The 26837-nt window shown below is 26.0% G+C and overlaps 1 protein-coding gene across 1 annotated transcript in view; it reads left to right on the forward strand.

Annotated features, from left to right (window-relative positions):
• LOC112591186 (hemicentin-2-like) overlaps positions 1-26837 on the forward strand; it is a 319132-nt gene that overhangs the window by 272565 nt on the left and 19730 nt on the right. Inside the window, exon 6 of the mRNA XM_025334910.1 lies at positions 23221-23511. Coding sequence (XP_025190695.1) covers positions 23221-23511 — 291 coding nt within the window. The remainder of the gene's footprint in view (positions 1-23220; positions 23512-26837) is intronic.

A 26837-nucleotide genomic window follows, 5' to 3' on the forward strand; every position in this document is an offset into this window, starting at 1 on the left:
ATTTTAATATTACACAAAGTGATTTTTTTTATCAAATACTAATCATTATTTTAAAATCTATTACTTATTTTATAGTTATGTTTTTTAAGATTTTTATTTTTCGTTTAACATACATTTTTAATTTCATATTCTAAAGTAGAATATTTCTCTGGGTATTACCACGTATAGAAATTGGAATTCAGAAGAGTAGTTTATAAGTTATAAGTATTTAATATTAAGGTGAGCGGAGTAGTAAATCAACGCCACAAACATTTCGTAGGGTATCCCCGTATCATTCCACTTCGTTCATCAAAACTTTAAATCCTAATAATTCATAAATTACTCGTTCGTATTTCCATTTTGTATATCATAATATTCTGAAAAATATTCTGCTCCAGAATAAGAAATTAAAAATGTATGTGGTCATTAAAAAAATTTAAAAAAATAAAATGGAATTTATGTAAAAAAATATTTTCAGAAAAGTAAATAGATTTTGAATTAATAAATGGTTTTAACAAAAAAATTGCCTATCTTCTATCCACCTGTATAACCTATATAAATGAAAAATGAATGTGTTTGGATGAGGCTTATAGAATTGAAAACTACTGAACCAATTGACATATTTTCACAAGTATTGGAAAGTGTAGCGGTAGGTGAATTGTTTACCTTGGTCGTAATACGAATAATTCACAAAGATATAGAATGCCAATTTATCCGTGAACTGAGGTACCTATATTAAAGCCGAGTGTAAAATATTATTTACTGTGTGCGTGTGCGTGTGTGTGAAGACGATTGTCATATCGTAATTATTATATCATGTGGTATAAGACGTATATAAATGGGACGGTATTAGGGAATATAAAAAAAAATCAACCCAAAGACCTATTATACATATGTATATCGGATATCATCTCTTGACTTATCCAAGGGAACATTACTTGTGGCGGGATCGCCGAATAGATCCGACTCGGAACGTATTATACCTACTACTAATAATAAAACGCAATATATATTTATATGTATGTATATTATAATTTCGGGAAAGAGTCCGCGAGGTAGTGGAACGAAAAGGAAGAAAATCCTAATAAAACTTTAACAGGCGGTCTCTACCCGCAGTGGCTTATTGTTCCGCTGTTCCCTTTGCCCCGATCGATCCCAAATTACACCGTCTACGAACTTCTGCGGTGTCGGTTTGTGCGGTAGGTATGTGAGAAAACAAAGTAAACAAAATCACAAAACTTTTTTGTGAATTGTTGGGCTTTATTTTTAATTAATGGCATAAAAAAATCATCTATATATATATAATACTCGTATACAAATGTGTACAACATATTATATACGTAGTATACATCACTGGAAATATATTATCATGTCCGGTAGTGGCGGTAGCCCTTAGATACAGTCAGATACACATGACTTTCTCAAAAGGTCTATATAAATATGTAATTTTAATAGTTACTATATAATAATCAATATTTAGTATTGAAAAATTTAAATAAATTCAACTAAAAGTTATACATTTTAATTTTAAAATTTCTGTCAACACCAAGTTCGCCGGTACCAATTATTTATAAAACTTGGCAAACTAATACTTTTTCAATAAAATATATACATTTTCTTAATTATTCTCCTTGAAAAAAATTATCTGTGTTTAGCCATTTCATTTATTTTTTGATAAAATATCAATAATTTGGTTTCAGAAATTAATAGAGCACTTAAACATTTAATTAAAATTGCAACAAATTAATATTTTAAAAATGATTATTTACTTGAAAAAGTAAAAAAAGCTTTAAGCCAATTATAGATAAAATAAAGGTTTGTTCATTATAAAAATCGGTAATTTTATTAAAAATAAAAAATATATACGTAATATAATATATGTAGATAATGTTTGGATACATTATGATTTTACTCTTGAATTACACAAATATAGCAAAATTAGGTTAGGTTATACATCGACGCGGTGGCTAGTGAATAATGTATTAACTATAAAGTATAAATGCACAAATGCAGGTGCACTATTTACTCAAACTCAAGAAAAAGAAAAAACATAAATCATAATTAATACAACTAAGTATTTTTTTTATAGTAAGTACTTGTAGCGTTATTAACTATTAAGGTTATGTTTCAAAGTATAAAAATGTAAAAATAGAAATTTATAATATGAAAATAAAAATAATATAATATTTGGATTGGGTTATTTTGAAAGCCAAATGGCTTGGTGGTTGTCTGCGCCGGAACGATATCGGTAGTATGAATAGTATGACATGTATAGTATTGCTATTGCACACATTCCCTGTGCGCATTTTTATCTATCCTGTCTATCCATTTTACATTTATATCTATTTTGTGTTTACATAGTGTAAAAATTAAAATAAGTCAAAACACGCAATCTACGTTTTAATAGAATTGATGTACAAATTCGTTTCTGCGCTTATAACCAGTTTAATTGTTTTCAGCGAATTATTTTCGACGTCACCCGTTGCGCGTCGGCATTATAATTTATTTTTACTCTCACTGAGACTCATATTCATCGTCACCATTGCGAATTTAAAATAATAATCGTGTTTTTATTTTTTTTATTCATTTATAAACAATTATTTAATACAATCTATAATAATATAATATGTATAATAATGATTATAGACTATAGTTTTTTGGGGGTGCACTTCTTCATTAAAAAACCACGAGCTATACTGCCGGGTCGACTCGCGCGTGACTGAGATGATTAAATATTATTTACTTTTATGTTTTTGAATTGACCTTTTCATTATAAAAGTCTAGTAACATTTTCAACGAAAAGGTTGTTCTGGGTGAAATTTTGCTCCCATCATCATCGTAGTAGTTTGTATAAAATAATAATATAGTATTTGGTATTTATGACGGATCCTATAGTAATAGATAAACCAATGTCTAAATAATTTTCTGAAAATTAAAATTCTAACCTTATATTGCCCTTAAAAATATAATCGATTTATTTAGTTTAATATAATATTGATTATTGGATCCAGAAAAAATAAATTACTCTAACACACCGCACTAAAAACAGCATTCCGAAGATTTCAAGGAAATTATGATTTCCTTTATTTACCAAATCAGGATATATAATAGCGAACTTAAGTTAAAATTATTAAAGCTGTTAGGTACTCATCTCTATCATAGAATTCACGAACTGTTCTACGTACTATGTCTGCATCAACATCATATAATTCCGTCAACGATTTTGGACGGTAATACGCTCACGCGTAGAATTGAACAAAAGTCCTCGTTGTTCCGGATTTTCGTTGTTCAAACCATCTTACCTTCTTTGCATATACGCCTCACAGTTCGCTCAAATAAGCCATAAGCTTCAGTAGTAACTTTAAGGGGTCGAGAGAATATAGATAGAGTAATTTAATTTCGTTTTTATAGGTCTTTTAGACATTTATAAACACAAAAAATATTTTTGGTCTTACTATACGAGTACCACTACTTATACTGGCTGTTATAATTGTAAACAAATGTTAAACCAAATATAGCAATAAATAATAATAAAATAGTTTAACTCAGTTTTTGAAGGCTGATATAACATTACACAACACTGAAACCTTGATTACGTATAATAATCGTTGCCGAATGACGAAGATGAGTTAAGAAAAAAATTAGCAAATGTTATGTAGACATTCTTCATAAGGCTATCTTGTCGTATGCGTTCTACCGTAGATCGCGGTCTACCTGCAATTACGGCACGCTTGTCGTATGCGCTCTACTACCCAATTTATCTTTACTTTCGTGACTTAATGCTAATAAAGATTATCATTCTCTTTTACTGCATGATATAATTTTTGATCGTGTATTTAGTCATTGGCCGACAGTTCTTGGGTTTACACGGTTTTTATTTTCACTTTTCAATATGCTTGTAAAAGAATTTTATACCATAATTCAAAACGAAGAATCAGCTACTAATTTTTTAATTTCTAAAAATCTTTTAGTAAATGTAGAAAATATATTATGCGATAAATGTATCTATATATAATCTATAAATTGTAATCGTAATCCGTGCCGGCCCAGATAATATTATTATCTTCAAAATTATCTAAACTGCGATGTTTATCGGAATAAAATAAATCTAAAAATACGGTTTCCAAATATTCCTATAATTCGACTTATCTGTATATAAAATTAATGCTTGTACCTATCACCCGTATATGTATATATGGTGTAATAAAAATAATTACTTGTATTACTTACAATTAGTGGTAAAAATGGCAGAGTGCAATCAAACGGCAGAGCGCATACTGCAGTCGTAATGTCGCCGGTAGAGCGCATACAACAAGATAGCCCCTCATAATATACAGTATAATATTATGTGGTATGTTTGTCACGCAGAGATAGGACCCACTATAAAATAAAACCGAATCACCGAAGGTCACAAAAATAAAAAAGCAACAATGAGGCAAACAAAGAAATAAGGTCCATAAAAGCGAAACCGCTCGTAATGCTGGTCGGCGGCGCATCGCACAGATGTTACAATAATATACCGATCACGCTTCGCGTTACCCAGGTTAGAACCCCTGTTTATCGAAAAAAAAATCGTCCTTATCATATTTGATAGCAGCCAATTTTCATTTTCTAGACTTTTTTTTTCATAGTTCTGCAAAACGTATATATTGTCCATGTTATACAAATACAGTAATATAAAGTGCACGATGTAATGATGTAATGATGGGTCCTCGCGGCATATTGATTACTGAAGTACTAAAATAGTAAACTAAAACGAAACAACAAACTCAACTTTCTCATCTCAGACGAGATTATTTAAATTTTTTTTGGAAAACACAAAAACCGATTTATTTTAATTTGTCGAATCTTTGTTTATTGTTATCATTTTACTACATGTGAACCTGGGATAGGATGGAGAAAACTAACAAGAATTCTCTAAATAAACGTTTATTTATTATTTTAATAAGTCTTTTACGTACCTAATAATTTTTTTTTGGTTGATGTTATTGCTGTTTCAAAAATTGGTAAAAAAGTTAATGACAGAACCGAGGTTTTCATCCAATTCATTCAATTTAGATACAACACTAGTGGCTAGTGCACTACTGGCTAGTGGTTACTATAGTGTTGATTTTTTATGCCATTAGTGTAAATCGCTTCATTCTGTTTTGATGTTGTTGTGTTCGACAATAAATATTTTGGATATGTTTGCACTGTACTTGATAATTAGATTGATTGTACTATTACTGTCATTGTATGCGCCGTTCGAGGTGGATTGGCACGGTTATACTTTATCATTGATGAGTTATCAATTAACGGGTTTTCTCTTGATCAGCGGTTTGTAGTCAAATTATTGTAGAACAAGGTACGTTTCACAAATGATAGCAGTTATAAGTTATACTTATAACTTAAACGTCACTACTCATTTTCACTTACATAATATACCTCAATGGTATATCTTAGTCTCGGGACTTATTTTTTTTTTAATTAATCAATTTTAATTTATGAAATGTGAATATTCAATATACACCACGACCATACACACAGTGATTATTTACCACAGTTCGTTTTCAAAAAATGTATCACGAAATCTCAGTTTTTTAAAATAACCATTGCAATGGATAAGATGATCATATTGTTAGTGATTACTAACAATATGATGTATGATCACTATGATGTTTGTTCAGATTTCAAATAACTCAGACCAATCAATTTGATTATTTGTAATTGGATTACTATTATCTAATGTATCGGGACCGTAAGTTTGAAAATGTTGGTCCTTGAACATAATTTTCAAATGTAAACTGTAAAGTATTGAAGTGGTCGTTCGTCCATTTGCTGCGAGAATCCAATGCGAACACCATAGGTATGACCGTAATATTTTTATTTTTGGATTACCCGAGTATCAATAATTCTGTTATCTTAATGTATAAATAACTCGTTATTTTATCTAAATGCTTTTTAAAGCTTAACGTTTTAAATAAAAACCAATCACATGCTTTATAGTCCACTAAAAATACATTTTTTATTTTTTATCTCGAAAACAAATTTGTATAAGTATCTATTGGGTAGAACGAAATTCTCTAATGTAATTACACCTGTGCCACTGTTTTGAAATGAACATTGCGCATTTGCGCATTGGATTACACGCTAAAGTGATTGTGTTTTTTGTTTGTTGAATAATTAGTATACATGAACTGTAATTTTCATATTTACACTGCGACGAATTGTAAGTAATAAAAAAAAAAGAGTTTATATTTTGTGATTTTCCATTGTGAATGCTCTTATTTGAACATCGATCAAATTCATTTGAATACCTAGACAATTTATTTTTCACCTATAAAACTGCCGAATGATTTCATTCCAAATGCTTGAAATAATTTATTATCCAAAAAGATTAATGTTTTTTGTGCTTATACTTTTTTTACACTAAGTACTAATTTATTATAATCAAGTTTGTTTGCATAATGTGTTATAATAAGTATTACACACTATGTATATACAGTCTTATTAATGAACCATGTATACAATTAAAGCACTTGAAATCAAATGACTCAATGGTTTAAAATGTTCCAATAATATAAATATTAATTATAGGCACTTACCTTGTCTAGTATTTTAAAATAGTTAAAGTTTAAAAATGACTGATAATTTTTGAAAATAATTAATATGATATTAAATAATTGATTCAAACACATTAGTTAAAAATTAAACTGTTAAAGCTATTTAAACATATTTACCAAAAAATCTATGTAGGTACCTAATAATATAAAAACAGTATAACAAGTAAACAGTGTACTTTATAGTAGGTGTTGATTAAACCTCAATATTTAATAGACCTCAGTTGTAACTTGTAGTGTAGTGAATGTGTATAATACAATATATCACATAAAAAACTATAAATGTAAAAATCTAATCTTGGCATTAATTATATTGCATAAAATTTTACTTTTAACTAATTACTAATATTATATGATATGACAATTATTTTTAATATAAATATGAAATAAAATATCCTTAGAAATATACCTTACTTTACCCTATTTTAACTTGGAAATGTATCATTCATAGTATATAATAATTCATCATTAGCTATAAATATAAGTTATAGCACATTTATTACAATGACCTACTCAAAGACCAAGTTATATTCTCAACACCTAAAACTGTTACTGTACAAGATAGCAATACCTAATTTTTAACATTTTAATTAATATTAATTTTTTATTTTTAAGTATACTTTTTTTCTTCAACTATACTAGATTTTTAATTGAATTGTATATTGTTACTATTTTTTTTCTTGTAAACAAATATTATAATTTATATAATTCTAACTAAATTACTCGGCTTCGCCCGTGTATAGTTTGTGCTTTCTCAAAATGTTGTTTAATTTTATCAAATGCTAAATAGTATTAGTAGCTGAATAATATATAAAACAAAAATAAAATGATCACTTGTAGGAATATTTGGTACAACTGCGAAAAAAATTCAAAAAATTTTAAATGGTATCGCCACAAAATGGGAACAATCAAAATACAATCTCCCTTTTCCCTCTCCTTATGGAAAGAAAATTAAAAATCGGGCAAAATGGTGACACTCAGGAAGGTATTTTGAACATCTCTGTGAAATAAAATTGGAAATATGTTAAATAGCGTCGTCACAAAACGAGGAATATAAAAAAGAGCTGTTCTTTTATATATATATATAATATATAAGGATTAAGTAATTGTTGAAACTAATTGTGTTAATAAAGTTTAAAAAAAAAAAATAAATATTTTATTGTTAAAACGATTTTTGATAACCATGGTTATTTAGAAGTACTTATAGAATAAAAATTAAAAAAAAAAATTATTAATATTTTGTTTTTTTTTCTGGGTAAAAACTTCTTAGTTAATGATTGGAGTAATTTTTAAACAAAAATCGTGTTTTCAAGTACAACAAAATAAAAAAATAAAATAAAATACACACATACATCTAACTAAACCAATACATTTATCATTCTGATCAGAATCTAAAATATTCAATATTTTAATAAGTAATATATTAGTATCTAATTATTTTTATATTTTATAATTTTAAAATTTCTTTTAATTGATTATATTTAATTCACAATTTGTAATTGGCACCTATATAAATATAATACTCAATTTAAATAAGTAGGTGGTATTAATATGTGTTTAATATATAATATAAAATAGATTTATGTTCCAGCATAACATTGAAAGGTGTTGAAAAATGTCAACTAAACTTAGTAAACATACGTTTTTTGTACTTCTAACGAGATTATTTATAAACAATCGATGTTAGTGGCAAATCCGTAGTTAAGTTGATTGGTGAAAATCCAGATGACATTCAGATCGTTATTTAGTAGAAAATAATCTGTATAATGAACAGAATTTTGTAAAACCTTTCGTAAATTTCAATGAACGAATTGAATTTGAGCGTTTTTAATGTTCTAGTTTTCCAGTGAAGGAATTGTATATTTCCCTGATTTCTTTCACATAGCCATTCTAAATTTTAAGTTTTAGATTTTTCTTCCTATAACAAGCACGTCAAGTACGTCTTCTCTCATTTTTTTTTTTTTTTTTGGTTTTGGTCATGCTATGGCATAAATTGTATTTGAGTGTCAAACTTTTTTGGTGAGAGGCAATTGAATATTTTATCAACTTTTTTTCGCAAGAGTTGTTTTAAATATATAAGTGGGTAGCTGACAATGTTTAACTTCATAGCCAAATTCTAAACATCAATTTTGTATTGACAGCATACGTGTTTAAATTCAAGTTGTTTCCGATTTACGATCAGGCACAGCAACGCAATGTGATAAATTGATATTTTATTTAGTGTATGCAATCTAGATTTTAGAATGGAAAAATCTAACAATATAATATATGTGCCAAAAAAATAAAATTCGTTAAGTAATGGATTAATATAAAATAATATAGTGCAATCTAATTAATTATAGCTAGTCAAATTAAATAGTGTGTACTTATTACTTAGGTACCTAGTAAAATATATTTATCTATGGGGTGAATCCGGGAAATTCAGTTAATTACTATTAAAATAAACTTGATCATAATCAAATTATTACATATTCTCAAAAACATTTAGGTATCCACAATATAGTCATTTAATAGTTATAATTTAATTAAAAAAGGTAGATATTTTCTGTAACACTTAATAATAAAAACAAATAAAACTAGTTCACGTACAAAAATTAATTATTATTGCGCAAACACAAATTTTAAATTATGGTCGTTTATAGAAAATACAAATAATGTAACGAAAACGTTCCTAAAAACTGTTTGATATTTACGGCTTTTTCAGGTCAAATAAGGAGAGAACCCGAAATATACAGTTTCCTTCATTTATCTCTTTCTTATGATTTTTCGACTTTCGTTTTTCACCTTCTGGGTCCAGATTTTATCTTAGTTTAGGTCTTTTCTTAGTTTTTTTTTTGTTCATGATTTTTATTTTACTGGCCGTCTAAATACTTCATTAGATTTTTACCCAATATGTTCAACCAAACGAAATTTTTCTACTTTACATCACTCAGTTCTTCGAAAAGGTCTTAAATTTATTAATTTAATTTTGTCTCATTTACCTAAATAGTTTTATTGCTCTTTATGTTTCCTGAGAGTGAGACTTTTATTTGAAAATTTCAATTTTAATATTCTTATTACCTTTCGTGGTTAGTACTGTAATTCGTATTAAAAAAATATTTTTCAACATTTTTATTTTAGTATCTTTTTTAACTATAATACGATAAAATCTATTGCAACCGATGGCTAGTTAAATAAATAAATAATTTATTTTATAAATTAAATATAATAATCTAATGATAAAACTTGTATATTGTTTCTAATCTATCAATTTATTATGTTTGAAATTATTTATAAAACTGTTTGGTTATAAATGGTAATAGTATAATGTATTATTAACGCAAGCTTCTGGTACCTACATACGCACAAAAGGACAAACGCACAATATGACAATAAATTTAGAAGTGTTGTCTATTTTGTTTAAAAATGTTTTAATAACGTTTCTATAATAATTATGTACTTCCGCATTTTTTTTTTCCATTGGAAAACTTAATAACACAAGTTTTGTTTTTATTTTACTATGAAAACGAAGGCTATCAATAACGCTATTGTTATGACTATTTAGGTTGATGATCATCTGTGTTTAGTTCCAGGTTTAATCTGAATGTAATATTAATTAAAGTTTAGTATAGTTTTATGAATTTCCCATTTGTTTTTAAAATAGAATTATAATTTTAAATCATTGTTTTCAAATCCAATAGAATAGTGGCATTCACATGTCTTGATATATCTTACGTTAATAAAACATGCGATTTTATGATTTTATAAGCAAAAATCTACGCTATTTATATTATCTTTATAATAAACAATAATATAAATATTCAGATTTTTTAACACAAATAAAAAAATAAGAGTGATTTAAATTTAAGAACTTATTTTGTATGAATAAGATGATGATTGTTGTGTTGTCAATGAATACGTCATCACCCGTTATCATAATGTGACAATTGTACGGAAAAATAATGCCGTAGGTAGTTTAAAATGTTGAAATATTCTAACTGTAACATCCGTATTCATGTTTGATAAGTAATCCATTGAATAATGTAAACAAACATGTGCCGTAGAATTCAAGAACTTTAAATCATACATATTATAAACTCACAACCGTCGACTGACATGATTTAATATGTAATTAAATAATTTTTGAATATTGAATTGTTTGTTTTATAAGAATATTTGTATAGTTGTGAGAAATAAATTTAATTTTCTTTACAATTTTTTTTTTTTTTTATTAGCTATAACCAAATCAATATTAAATTTATCAAATAACCTAAATTTGGTTATAATTTAAACAATTATATTCGCAATTACCTTTATTTTATCCGAAATTTGTGTCATAGAAGTATAGTATATGATAATTAACAACCTTCTACAGATATTTCTATCACGTAAACATCTACAGATTGTTTTGTAAAATTTGTATTTAAGCATTTTAAAGGGCAAATACTTTGAAAAGTTTTGTCTAACAATAAGTTACGCTTTTTGTTTACATCATAAAATCTTCTGAAGAAAGGCAATATTTCCAGATTAATTTATTCTTAAATGTCTCTTGAGAAATAACCAACAATAATATCAACTCAAACGTTGTACAGCAGTTATGGTGTAGAAGCATTGCTAAAAAATAAAATGAAAAAATGATTAATAATGTACTATAAGCCATTTATACTTTCATTATTTTTTAAATAAATTTATTTCGTTAAAAACTAATTAACTTTTGTTTAATTTTTTTTTTTTAAATATTTTATCATAGGAATTATGTTTATAATACGAAATAAATTTTTATTTTAAATGTGGTTTTTATATTTAGTTCTTTTTTTTAGATTTTAATTCAAAAACTGTTTGTTATCATACCTATATATAAGTGATACGAAACTTTATTAATTAATTTATAGTTATAATTATGATTAATATTATTATTATTATTATTAAATTATCACTAATTTCTAAAATATTTGACCTGATTATTTTTATACGTGGTTTAATGTTTATACGAATTATGCTTATTTTGATTAAAAATAAAAGTTAGTATTATCTGTTTTGTTATGCCAGCTAATGACCTAAAGTAAACTCTAATCAAAACGGTCCAATATTCCTACGAGCTGCGTAATTTTTATAGTAAAAAACACTGTAGGTATATTCTATTTTATTTTCATGTCGCTTCTTTTAACTCATCAGTAAATAATTATTTTTAATTGCATATCCACGATAATGTAAGGCTTACACTGTAAGCATTAAATACATATTGATTTCACTATAGTTATTGTTATTTAACATCGTATTTGACCATATATAATGTATTCGGTTTTTAATTATTCTAATACATTTTTTTAAATAAAATCTAATTTAGTCAATTTTATCTTGATACAAACAAACCCATTGACCGTTTGCTATTTTTAATCTTTTACACGTAACAATTTTTATATTTTATCGGTGTTATAATCATTCACTATTGTCAATGTAAAAGCTTACATGACGTGTACATTTTATTATGGATTTATAATAATAAATTGAAGTGTTAAATAACACTTAGGAATATTAAATCAATAATGAAACGTTGTATGTTTTTTAGTTATATTGAACTTACAAAAAAAATCTATAGAAACTTTTTGTTTTGTTTATAATTTACAATTATTAGATAACTACTTATATGCCAACATAAATTTACCACGATATAACATTATAGAAAATCTAATATATAATAAATTATAAGGAGAACATTGTAAACAAAAAATACTATGTAGAATTAATCATACTTTATTAAGAATAAAATAATTAATTGTACAGAAAAACGTATTTAAAATTGTTTTGTAATTTTTTTTTTTTGTACTTTGTATACCGTTAAAGCCCTTGTTCGACTTTATTTTCCCAAACATAACTGTGCAAATTGTTTATTAATAGTTTTATAGATATGTGTCTAATTTTCAATCGACGAGGTGCTGTATATAAACTTTGGTTTTATTATATCATAGTATTCTACTGAGTAACGTGGCAACTGTCTAAAGAAACTAATAAAAAACACACGTTGAGGTTAATACGTTAAGTCTTATAACGTTTATAATACAGTCTCTTTGATCTTGTTAAATACAGACCTTAATTACTCGGAGTTTTCATAATGTATATTTATTTATTTATTTTTTCAAAATAAACACCACGTTTAAGCCATTGTTTTAGTACTTGGATTTTATTGTAAGAACAGTTTATAAACATCTTTAATTATGACGATATGGCATAGATTTAATATCATAACAATCATTTTATTAGTATTAATGTGAATGTATTATTAAAATCTTATATTTTACACTTAAAATAGTTGTTTTTCATTAAATCTATAATTCAATAGTTATTAAATCGTTTACGTTTAAATGTTTAATCTTTTAATACATACCTAGTTAATTATTAAGCGTGTGTCATTCATTATGTAACTAATAATAGGCACGCGTGTTTACGTGTTTAATAACTATGTATAAATTAGCAATAAAATATCGCAAACGGCATTCATACACATAAAATAAGTACATTAATTTAAGTCTATAACTCTATTATATTAGTACATATAATTAACATCGTGCGTACATACGTCAGAATCCGCGATTCTATATGGTTATATTGTATAATATATTTTAAACAACTGTAAAATTCATTATTCGGTGTGACATTATTTTTTTACTCTTAAAAATTCAATAAATAATTTTTCCATGAACTGCAATGCAGTAAAACAGCATTAATCGAAATTTATTTACCACAATAATAAAATCTGGAATTCAATTGTGTATGGCTTAAATTTGAAATGTAATACGAATAATACTGAATCATACCAATTTTATTTTGATATAAATACGTATCTAATATAATATTATACATTCAACCACCGCCTTACAAAGTATTAAATGATTTACTTTTACGACTACCGCCATATTTTTTATACGTACGTACGTTATCGTAATATTAGTCGCCTGTATTACGTTACTATTATTATTATAATTCGAAATTTGAAAATACTCTCGTGCCCATGAAATATGGGCAACCGATATTTGGATGAGCTCGACATGTTTAATGATACCGCAATAATAATAATAATAATAAATTCAGAAATACGTTCAGCGATCGATTGCACCAAAGTACCGAAATAAAATTTAATTTGTAAGTCGTACGACTATAATATCTTTTATACAATATAGCACGACAATAACTTATTAGTTATTATTATTACCTGTAGGATGGCAATACAAATTTCTTCGATCTTATCTGTTATTTAAAATGTTTGGTCGAAATCCACGTAGACAAGCCATGCAAAGCTTTTTATTATAGTTACACGCACTATATAATATAACAATAAGGACTGTAGAACCATGTATCATATATGTGTATCTGAGATGTATGATGTACATTGTACATAAACACGATTCAGTGTAAAATTGTCAAATCCTCCTGATATATCTACGCGTTATAAATAATATACACGAAATATTCTGTGACCCAAAAGTTCTTTGGTCGTGGTGGTTAAATTGCACAGACGATGAAGTGAATTAGCCGGTAAAGTTACGATATAGCCACCTACGCCACCGAGAATATCCTTGTATTTTATAGAAGCTACTACTACCAGTGGTTGCGATGGTGGACCCAAATCTGTATAATAGTAGGTAGGTATCTATATAGTGCCGAGGAAAAAATATCCACCCACATATCGTATTGCTTTCGGTTATATTTTTTCTTCAAACTATTCTTGGGTGATTTTTGCTACGGGAAAGTAATCGTCTCACCAAGAAGGGTCATACCGTGTGAAAGTTTACCCTAGAAAAGCAACTGCTTGGAAGAGCTAACACATCGCTAATGTTTGTCTGAGACCGTTAGTTTTTATACCGCAGTACAATATAAATATTAAAATCAATTTAAATGTATTAATTTATAATCTTATATTAAGAGGCTGTTACACAAACATATTTTGTTTTCTTAATACATCTTGTGCGTATTATTGTAACAAAGGTATTCTATAATGACTCTTTGGTTTAGTTTAGAACAATGAAACTTATTATACATTTTACGAAAAAAGATATTTGTTTTTATTGTACATTGGCTAAGTAGTTTTTAATTTTTTACAAGTATTAGTGTGTTTTAATTTATCTTATTTATGACTATTAATAACTTATAGACTCAGTCTATTAAATATAGAAAATAAAATATAAATAACTATCCAGTCAATGTACGGGAAATATGTTTTTTATAAAACTTATAAGTTATAATTTTCCATATACCGAATCAGAGAGAAGTAATAGTGAATGTGTGAATGCAATACTATTGTATGCTATATTATGCGCATAACAGATAGAGAAAACCAATGTTGGTTTTTTGCTCTTATGTGTAATTTGCATATTATGCAGTTGTCATGTGATTTTGTTTTTTTAGAATTTTACCAAAATGAAGTCTAAAGTCGTTTTAATAATTTATTGTAATTATATTATTTTCAAAATTGATTTCAAAGACCAATAGATTTGCATTTCATATAAATAATAATATCATCTTAATGTGCTGACGTATTGTAACTTATATTAAGGCAAAACACTAGATTATATAATTTGTTCAGTAACTTTAGACGAGTTTGCGTAAAACATGAATTTCATTTGATCATATTATTATACACTTAATTTACATTTTAAGAATAAACGCGATAAACCATAAATATAATGTATATAAACTTTAAGATAATCTATTAATATTTACCAGAAATTTAAGGTAAATGAACTAGAAAGGTATAAAAAGTAAGTTTAAGGTTAAACTTACTGTAGTAGCTCAACTTAGACTATTTGAATAGCGTGAGAGATAACTATTTGTGCGCCTTAGTTCAAATGTACCTGATAAATAATTTAGAATCTATAGAAAGTTTAAAGATTGTATGGATTATTGCTAAAACTATTAATCATATTTCTGAAAATTGAAATAATTTTTTATGTACATCATAAACATTTTTCTATTTATACTAAAATACAAGAATAGACTGATAATGTTACAGTTGGAATCTTTATTAAGAAATATGATAATAGGTACCTACCCTTTTAAACTTAACGATTCATGCAACTATGCAAGTAATTATTTACCATAATCATACGAATACGGTCAATTTGGACCGGGCACTATTTATGCATTTTTGCATAAAAGGACGCCCTCATATTGTGTTTTCTTTGTTATACAAACGTACATATTACACATAGAAAATTTGCGCTCAGTAAAACCAATATTATATTAACCTTAATGTTATTGTAAATTTGCTTATTATTTGAACATAACATCATAACCAATGTTTATTTTTATATTGTATTTACATTTTTAAGTAAGTTATGCGAACAATATATACATATACGTCATATTATAGATCAAGGGTTCTCAATCTTTTGAGATCCACGCCCCCCTTCAAACTATTGTATGAGTTTACGCTCCACCTCCTTACTACTATAAGATTGATGTATGCATAATATATATATAACATATACGTCATAAGATATTTTAATAAAGTTGGTTATTGTGATTTTTTCAATATTTTCACGCCCCCCTCCCTTGAAATTTTGTCACGCCTCCTTTGGGGGGCGCGCCCCCTAGGTTGAGAAGCCTTGTTATATATAAATGTTTTTAGTAAGCTTTAAATTTGTTTACAAAAAAATATACTGTGTTAAAAAAAATTATTTTATATTATGTAAAATTTGTAAAAACAGCATAGGTACTTAACAGTATTCTGTAATATTTCATACGTATTGTATTGTTTATATCTTAGTAAAAAAAGAAAATAGGTTATTTAGATTGTTCGTTTGTAAGTTATGGATGATGTATAATATTATATTATATACTATATTATTACAATGAAGTAAAACATACATTTATGGTTCATAATTTAAACTTAACATTATTTTATACTTGCAGATGTACACATTTTTATATGATTTTTAACCCTTTATAAACCGGTGGGGCTTAAAAGTTCCGGCGAAAAAAAATATATAAAGTAGCATTTATTATTTAATGTTAGTAACGCCTGTCTGGACTTCTTATAGTTTCATATTTTATAATAATAAAAAAAAAAAATATATATATATATATATTTATCAACTTTATCACTATTATATATTTTTATTAGTGTTGATTTTTCGGTTTATGCATGCGTTCAAGTGTTTGTTAAAAAGTTCTAACAAAAATTGCAATTGTTTATTAATTTTAAAGGTTATTATACACTTTTTTTACTTATTATTGTGTAATTTAAACTTTTTAAACTTATTAGATTGTATTTTGTTAGTGGGACTTGAAAGTTCTGTCAGAAATTTAGATTTTTGCAAATAATAGATTTGGCAGACCGATTTAAGGCATTGTATAACGTGGAGAGAAAATAGCGCGTAAATGGCAGTATCGTTTCTTTTTTGGTCTTATAGACATAATGTTTTTAAACTCGTATATAGTATATTCTGATTTATTTGAAAAAATATCCGTAATGCAATTTCGGAGAGCTGTTGGCGTTGCATAAGGGCTTTTAACGAACATACAACTAAAATAAGACAAGTCATCACAAACTCCAAAATCATAAAACGACGAAAAAATGCATTTTCCATGTCACAAAATGTCAGAACAGGATATACTGGAGTTCATTGACCAAAATTCGTAGAAAAAAAGCAAAATGTGAGGATTTTAGTTTTAAAGGTGTAGAATCCAGACCATTTTCTATTTGTAATCATTGCAAAATACATTTGTGTTTTAGTGAAAAAAAAATTTGCTTATCTGGATATCATGAGATGGATAAAATATCAATTTAATATTAAAAATTCTGGGTTATTTATAAATACTATTTTGTAAAACAAATGTCTTATCAGAAAATATTATGAATTTAGCTTATCAGATTATATTTTATCATTATACTTAGCTACATGTATTCATATTACAGAAAATGAGCGCAAAAAATAGAGAAAATTGTATGCATATATTGTAGAATATATAAAATATACATTCGTGAAGGTGAAAAACTATGTTTTGATGATTTGATGATTTTGAACTATAGATTTTCCCCCAAACTTCTAATATTTTTAAATACTTGTTTATATTTAAAAATAATATAATTTAGAGATGTCTTTAATTTCATAATAAAAAATATATTGCTCATATGGGAAGAAAAATTTCTCTAAATGCCTGACGGAACTTTAAAGTCCAAACCATAAATAACTGACGAACCCATAAGTCTTAGGATTTTTTGTAGGAAATATATATTTACCAAATTACTTTTAATCGTATAAACTAATTTTTGAATTGTCTTATAAAGTTTAAATATAAAAAAAGGAAAAACTTTAATGTCAACATTCGGGAAATATAATATGCTTATTATTTAATAATAAGCATACTTATTAATATATGTGTATTTAATAACACTTAAGTATAAAGTAGGTATCAATATTTAAGATCTGTAATTATTTGTACTTAAAATTCAATAAAATGGAATAAAATATTAATTTCAATTATCACGCACCGTTATTAATAATGTTTTGAAGTAAAATTATTACTTAAATAATAGACTTTAATAACTATACTAATTGACTATAACACACTAATTTTCGTATGTAGTTCTAATTAACAATTAAAACTTATTTATTGGAATTTACATAATTTGTCATTATTATTGTACTGCATTTAATTTTTTCGATAGAAATATTAAGTGGAATATTAAGGGTTTTACTATAGTGACATATTAAAGGAAGGCTAGGAGAGGGACTGCCTTTGGGTGACTAAGTGAAACTTTTGTACGGGTCGTAATTTTTTATATAGTAAGTGCTATTTGCTTTAAAATTTTTTTATATCAATACTGCAAATGGTAAAATAATTATTTTGTTTTTTATAAATCAGAAACTGGAACAAGCAAATTATAGATCTATATATACTTAATATAAATTTGATCTATTTTCATTAAGTGTAGCTTGTTTCAGGGATATATGTAGAGTAATTATAAACTTAATTATAAAATTGAGTTTAAAATAAAAATTGAGTTATAAATATATTTTTACTAGAGTAATAAGTATATTATATTTTACAATATAATATATAATTATATTATCGGTAACAGTGGTAACCAAAACTATTACAGAGTTGTGAGGCTACGTGATGATGAATAAATATAATAATAATAAAAAAAGACATAATAAATGCAAAATTTAAATAAATTTGTAAATAAAAAGTAAATAGATATCATTATTATTCTGTATTTATATATTTTAAGTGAATTTGATCGAAATTTTAGTTTCATGATTTTGGTTATGTTTATGAACTAATTGATTTTTCATTAATTTTATAAATACTCTTACACTTTTATCATTAACAATAAACAGAAAAGTAGACCTATCATCTTTATTTATTTTACACATATGATAGTGAAACTAGTTTTGTACTTCCTATAGTGTGGTTTTTTTTATTTTTATTTTACAACAGATTTTACTGTTACCTACAAATTCTTAAAATAATGCTTACTATAATGGTTATATCTTATATAATAATGATAATTATTTTAAGATTTTATGTTTAAAGTAATGAAATCCTAAATAAATCTCTGAGCTAGTAATATTTCGTATGTTTTTATGGCCAGGTTCAGGCAAATGTTATTTGACAACATTTTAACATAAGAGTCATCAAGCAGAAATCTAGACTGGAGTTGGAGATTTTTAGATTTAATTATATATGTTTAGCTTAGATATTACATCATATTTATAGCTGATAAGAAAATAAAATTACAAATTTATAAAAAAAACTTTTGAGCTCATAGTTAAAAATAGTTATTATATTAAATTGAAAATTAATTATATAATCTCGAATAAAAGCCTTACGGCATTAAAACTTCGATAAATGAAATAATTAAGAGTTATTTTTCCATATTTATGATCGACAATGACGAAAAACCAATAGCTCTTAATCAAAAATATAATAATATAATGACAATTTAACAATAATTAAAACATATATTGTATGAGTATAATATATATGTAGATATGTATACATTCTTCATTAAAAATTATTGAATTAATACGAAAAGACTAAAAGTTATATATATAAAAGGTATTTCTCGACACATTTTAGAACACATGACTCATGTTTCGGGTCAAAATACGGGTAGCCGACCACGACACAAAAATGGAAAATATATATAACACATAAAACCAATTTTTTTTTTAATAATATATTTCGCTTCTTGTGACTGACATGACATGGGCTACCGCTTGACATAATATAAATAATAATAATAATAATTCTATATTTAAGAAATTATTATATACATCAGGGAAAAGAATAGAAAAAATGAATACCGGCCAAGATGTTATAATATATTTCTTAATGGTGTATTTACATCATTCCTGAAGGTCCCGCCCACGAGGACACACTGTAAATTGAAGAAATGTACATATTCCGTGCTTGTGATTAATATGTATTTATAAAAGTTGTGTTGAATGAGTTCCACGAGCATAAGATCGGGATAAAAAAAAAATGATAATAATAAATAGATATTTGGCAGATATTATCCACAATATACCAGGTATCAGAAACCTGCGGCTCCTTAACTTGTAATCTATGGTTCTTTGGAAAACGCATTTATACCAAGACCCATAAAATACAAATTAAAGGTCGATTATAATTTTTTTTTTTTTATAGATTACGATATAATTGTTTGTATAGATCTTATTTTTACTTATATTCCATAGTAATAATATTTCAGAATTTCTTAGTAATGATGTTTATTTCAGATAAAAATAAAATAATATTTTATCTAAAATGACCTGAAAAAAAAAATTGTTCAAATATGTGCGGCTCTCTGAACATCATGGTCTTGTAACTTTAAAAAAAAAATGACTTCATTCTACGAAAAAGTTCCTGACCCCTGTTATATACTTTAATGAGTAGCCTAGGAATCTTTTTCAGTGGACAAGATTTATTGTATTTGATGAAAAGTATGAAGTTATATATTTCGAGTTTATATATAAAGTAAACTAAACTACTATGACATAATAAACAAATATTATATAGGACTTGAAGTAATGTATTAAAAATCTTAAACTTAACATTTAAAAAATATATTTGTTATATATAAGCGTGAGTAGCTTTTGTAAAATTCCTGGGTAATGTATCGAATACTAAATTTTGGCTGTAATGTATAGTTAAAATGTTTTATAGATGTTATATTTTATTTCGTTCAATCTCAATTGTAATAAAAAATAATTTTCATAAACAAATATAATCATAAGTTAAACACACATATATATATTATACTAAATTTGCATTTTTATTTTATTTTTATTAATCTAAGTTAAAATAATTAAGGTTTGGAAATTTTAATTTAAGTATATATTATCGTTTAATTATATTATTCGTGAAACATAAATTTTGAAATATAGATACATTTTTAATTTTTTTTTTAGATTCATTTTACGCAATTATAAGTGTTTTTATAATATTGTAATTACAATAACATTCGTAGCATTTCAAATAATATCATAAAATTAGGATAGTTAAATCGAAATTATTGACAAGCGGTTTGTTTTGAAAATAAACAATGTCCATGCTAATATTATCTAGAGTATGTGAACAATAATAATATGTAATCATTTTTCTTTACGACCGTTGTTCCGACGAATCAATACACGAACGCGCGTTTCAAATAGTATACAGTATACATATAACATTATTCGTGTAATATCACATGAAATATTACGTTAATACGTCGTTAAAATCGACTTGCACCCCTTCAGTAATACCAGAGGAATGCGTGTTTCGATTATCAGACACTATATTCGTTATTAATACGGTTTATTGCCGTATTATATATAAAGTATATTATTATGAAAGAAAACACCGTTATTATGTTATTGTGTATTAGAACCATGAGGTATAATAATATGACTACGAAAGAAACGATTTTATTTACACGCGTTTTATTTGGAATTCCAATAGTTAGTTTGAAAGTAATATCTCTGGGAACTTTGTAATATTCTCTATATTATATGTATATATAATTTATAAAATTCCGTAATTTAATTACCAACAATATTTTGGAAGGTATACTTACCCACGCGTTTCTCAGTGACGGTCGATACTTTATACTCGCAATAACAGTGTGCGTGTGTGTGTGTGTAGGCGATCATGTGTCGGTTTTGGACCCAGATTGTTGTACTGTATTGAGAAGGGATGAAATAAACTTTAACTTATACTCGATCGGCACGTTGAAAAACTAGCATTGAACAATTGATTTTATTTTTAAAAAAGTATTTATATTATTTTTAGTGGTTAAAGACGCCAAAAAATATACTCTGCAGGAATCTATTCATAATATCTATTTAAGGAATGGTTTGCGTACATGTGAGGAGTATTTCATTGGTAATGATAGTGATATCTGAGATAATTCTCAGTAGTCAATTAATAGAATTTATTGTTTTGATTACACTTCGTAATAATGTAGTAGACGATATTAGGACCAAAGCTATATAAAAATACGTCACTTTTAATAGAACATGTAAAATTCAGTCCATTCATAGTGTATATTATATTCTTAAGTTTAAAGTTTAAATTTTAAACATTTCATACAATTTTTAATATATCTTTATAATGTGCTGATACAAGATAATTATTAAAAGGATGCACCCCCGCATGTATTGTCTGCATTTTACTAACGTACAACATGGTAAATTTGCGTTAATCAAAATCTATTTAATGTTTTTAGCTTTAATATTAGAGTTAATTAATTTATTATTAAACTTAAAGATAAATATATAATCTATAACATATCATGAGATTTTATTAATATTTAATATTATAATTTTATAGTGATTTTTGAGAATTTTAAAATTGTGATATTTTACATAGTTATAACTCGCTTTAAATTTATAATATCAATAAAAGCTTATGAGATACACTAGGCTTGATTCTTATTTTTCTTATCTTTGTGTTTGATAATATGTTGATGTTGATAGCACAACATCAGTTTCATTGAAAACAATATTTTTTGTTTAACGTTTGACAACATAATATGCGGATGTAATATCTTTTGTATTAAATTTGTGTCATGGTAAATAATTTAAAAACAATATTAAAGTATATTGCATTAAGAAAATAAATAAACTAGTATATTTCGCTGAAAACGACGATCGCTTATTTCTTACATACTTAATTTAACCTCCACGCTATAAATTTTTCTTCTGCGAATATGAAAACTACTGAGACCATTGAAATATGATCTCTTCAAACTACTGTTTTAACCCGATTTAAAATTGATAGGATACCTACTTGATATTATTTCTATTCGAAAAATACTTTACGCTTATGGAAAATTCCTTTTTATCTAAAAGTATTTTCAAAAATAATTTTTATTAAAAATAAAAAGCTTCGTTTGGAACCTAAAATAAATTATTATTATCTTAGCTATTTCGGTTATATTTACAGGGTGATACTAAAGCATTGAAAAGGAAAAATAACTATGGAAAAATGAGAAAAAACAATATTAAAAAAAAAATGGTGTGATCTAATGACTTAAAATATTGTTAGAAAGCAATTATTTTCAACAAATTAATACATTGACAAAACCACTTTTTCGCTATATAATATATTCAATTCGAATATTTACATAGCATTTTTTACGATCATTAAAATCTGATGTTTTGTTTTTCAGAGGCACAAGCCGAGATAGCCGGTGCTTCCGAGAAGTATCTGATGTTGAATAGTCCGCTACATTTGGAATGTGTTGTCCAGCAGAGCCCCGTGGACCCGGTTTATATATTCTGGTACCATGACAGCCGAATGATCAACTACGACATCGACCGGGGCGTGAACGTCACGTCCGACTTACCTAACAAGCACAGCGCATTGTATATTGAACGCGCGTCTCGCGCCCATTCCGGTAACTACACGTGTGCACCGAGCAACGCGTTCCCTGCTAACACGGTCATACATATTCTAAATGGTAAGTACGACAATCATCGATCGTCTTCACGAGGGTACGATAAAAACGAGCGTGTTACCTTTAATAACAGGCATTCATCACACATAAAACGTAGACATTTTCGGCAGTTTGGTTTGGTAATTCATAACGTTATAGGTTTTTTTTTTATCGTGTTCTTGTTTGAATGAATTGAGTTTAAAAAACGGTTATACTGCAGTTGTTATTAGGCTGAAAATTAAACTATATAGGATTTTTGATTTTTGACAAATAGAAAATATCTTGTATGTATAAGTATGGAAAAAACCCGAATTTCGTTCAGTAGGACGAATACGATAGGAGATAGAATATGTGCGAGTTCTGATAGTACTATTCTATGAGAAGGGGCTGAAAAATCTATAATAACACAGTTGACACAACATTATAACAACATAATCAGGTGGTGTAAATCGTACAGTTGACGTGGGTATGTGCGATGTTGTATGAAGTGACGTTGTCACCACTCACTATAAAGTTAAAATGTGTCGGGAGTACTGGGGTAGTACGTGGGAATCATAAAACCGATTTTCTCGAAACATCAATGTTATTATTTATTTCTATTGTCTATAACAGTTTCAAAGTGTGTATATTCGAATATTGTGTATGATAAACTAATTAAAACGTGCACAATAGACAACATTCAAAATCAATCTATAATGTAATAGTATGAATTTTACGCACAGAATACGATACTTGCGGCAAAATTATTTTTGTTGTATATTATTGTTGTTCATATTTTGCATGCATTAAAAATATATTTATATATATATATATATATATATGTACCTAATCCTATATATTTGCTCTTCTTCAATACGAACGATAAATTAGATAAAATCATTTTCATCAAGCGCGACCCACTAAACTAAATAAACACGTATGCGACAAAATGTCTAAGTGAGTTAATAAAACTTTATATTATAGTCACATATATAATAATATTATTATAGTTTTTGTTTTAAATTAAATTCCGAACGCAAAGCCTCGAAGGCCATAACGTATGCGATGCAATAGATGATGAAAATAGCGATCGTAGCTATAAACAGAGTAGTTTGTGTAAGAAAATCGAAATTATAAAGATAATGGAATCAACGTTTAAACTTCACGTTTTTTTTTCTTCTCGTTTTTCTATCTCTCATTCGTCCCAACAATATTCACAATAAATGTAACAGACTCCGAATTTATGCTTAGTTAACATCTTATTTAAAACTAACCAGCCTGTTCAGATAAATTGTCTATGTAGATAAAAAAAAAAAAAATAAAAGATACTATGTATATTTTTTTATACGTTGGCATTACGTATACTAAAAAAATGGTATTTTGTTGTTACTAAAAAAATCAGAATAAAATGCCTAAGTTTTTTTTATATTTATTAAACATAATATTTTTACTAGGTAATCTTAAATTCTGAATAACTGTAACATTCACTACGACGGATTAAATTTATAACGATGTTTACTATGTATAACAAAATCATAACTTAAAATGTAACTAAATTGCTTGAAAAACATAAATGGTATGAATCATTACTCCATTATTTTTATTATATCGATTATAGAAAGAATAGTTTTTACTGCTATAAATTTATTAAACTATTCAGTAATTATTTATCATTAACTATTATTGGGCTTTACGTTTATATGTCCAATTGAATCTTTGTTCATTTTAGTCTATATATATAGATAACATAATTTCCTTATTGTCATTATTACATGAAATGTATTTTTGGTCTAAACATAATTGGGTTTTTAAAAGTTCTAATTAAATTTAATGATATTTATTTGACTTATCTACATAATATATTTGTATGTTTTTGAAATTTATAAGAATGATTATTATTAATTTTTTATTTTGATAGTTTATTCTTTTGTATTTCCTACGATTCGGTTCATAGTTATATTTAGTATATAAAAGGAAATATAATTCAAAACGATGCTTAGCTCTGCTTTATTGTTTTTGTATAATTATATAGAGTGCGCAAATTTAACTTTCATTACTATGAAAACTATGTGCTCTGGAAAAGTATATGAATAAATCAGACTGTAATAAAATATTTAAGATAAGAACATTATTTCATAATCCGCTGTGGAATTTTTTTCACTTTATCGTTTCTTAAATAAGATATAAATATTTAAAACACGATTAATTTTATATGCGTTTCAAATAAGTATCAAAAATGATTTGGCCATTTTTGAAATTGTTATCATTGTTGTAGTAAAGTATACGGGTTAGTATATTATTCGTGGCATAATCACGAAGAACATTTTTGTTTATTTTCCTTTATTATTATTGCATATATAATATATGTATATATAAGTTGTTAGTTGTATTTATTTTATTAATATTTACAAAAGAAATTTGTTTAATAAAGATTTTTAGAAAGGTGATCAATTCACATTTAAAAAGAAAAAAATGTATAATATCACTTAGTGTTGTGTTTTGATAAATTATATATTTTATTTGAACGGTTATTACTGTTTTTATAATCTGCAGTTAGTTCCATGTATATTAATAAATATAAAAAAATGAATTTATTAAATCCTTTCTTTAAAAAAAATATTATTCTATTCAAAGAAAATTACAGATCGTTATAGTAACTAATCAATATTAATTATATTAGTTCAGATAATTACATTTTGTAACATAATATTATATTTATTGACTATATACATATACTGTAGACCTCTGCTCACGGATTGTTTATATATCTTTCATAAAAACATATATTGTACTAATGAACTTCAATGGGGTGTAATAATAACTAAGAAATAAATAGTAAAAAGCACATTAAGTAGTATTCACAGATAAGGTACTTAGACTTATTATTGCATTTCAATTATTATTGAGATACCTGCATAACTCAAGAATTTAATATAATGTATAGACTACTGTTTAGATATTTCTATTTAGAATAAAATTACTGTATGATAATATAGATCAGTAGTAATCTTTTTAATATTGTGGAACACTTCATCTTCTAAAAAATATTCGCGGCACATTAATCTATACGTTTAACGATCCAGCTCCAGCCTATCTTTATGTTTGATATTTATCTGTTTTTACTAATTATCGATAATAATGTATATGTTTTTAAGACGATTCCATATTATTCGCAAAAACCTATTATATAATTTGTGCTCTGTACTTAAAATTATGATATTTTATGCCCTTCAAACTCCAAAGTCCAAATATACTTTAATATTTATACTTGCTCACTCGTACACCTTATCATAATCCCTTATCTAGTATTAATCATTCATTCTCGTAAAAAAGTTACTTATTTACTAGATGGTAAATAAAATCTAAGTTTA

The sequence above is a fragment of the Melanaphis sacchari genome, unplaced genomic scaffold, assembly GCF_002803265.2.
Source record: "Melanaphis sacchari strain LSU unplaced genomic scaffold, SCAv2.0 Contig12_pilon_pilon, whole genome shotgun sequence".
Lineage (NCBI taxonomy): Eukaryota > Metazoa > Arthropoda > Insecta > Hemiptera > Aphididae > Melanaphis > Melanaphis sacchari.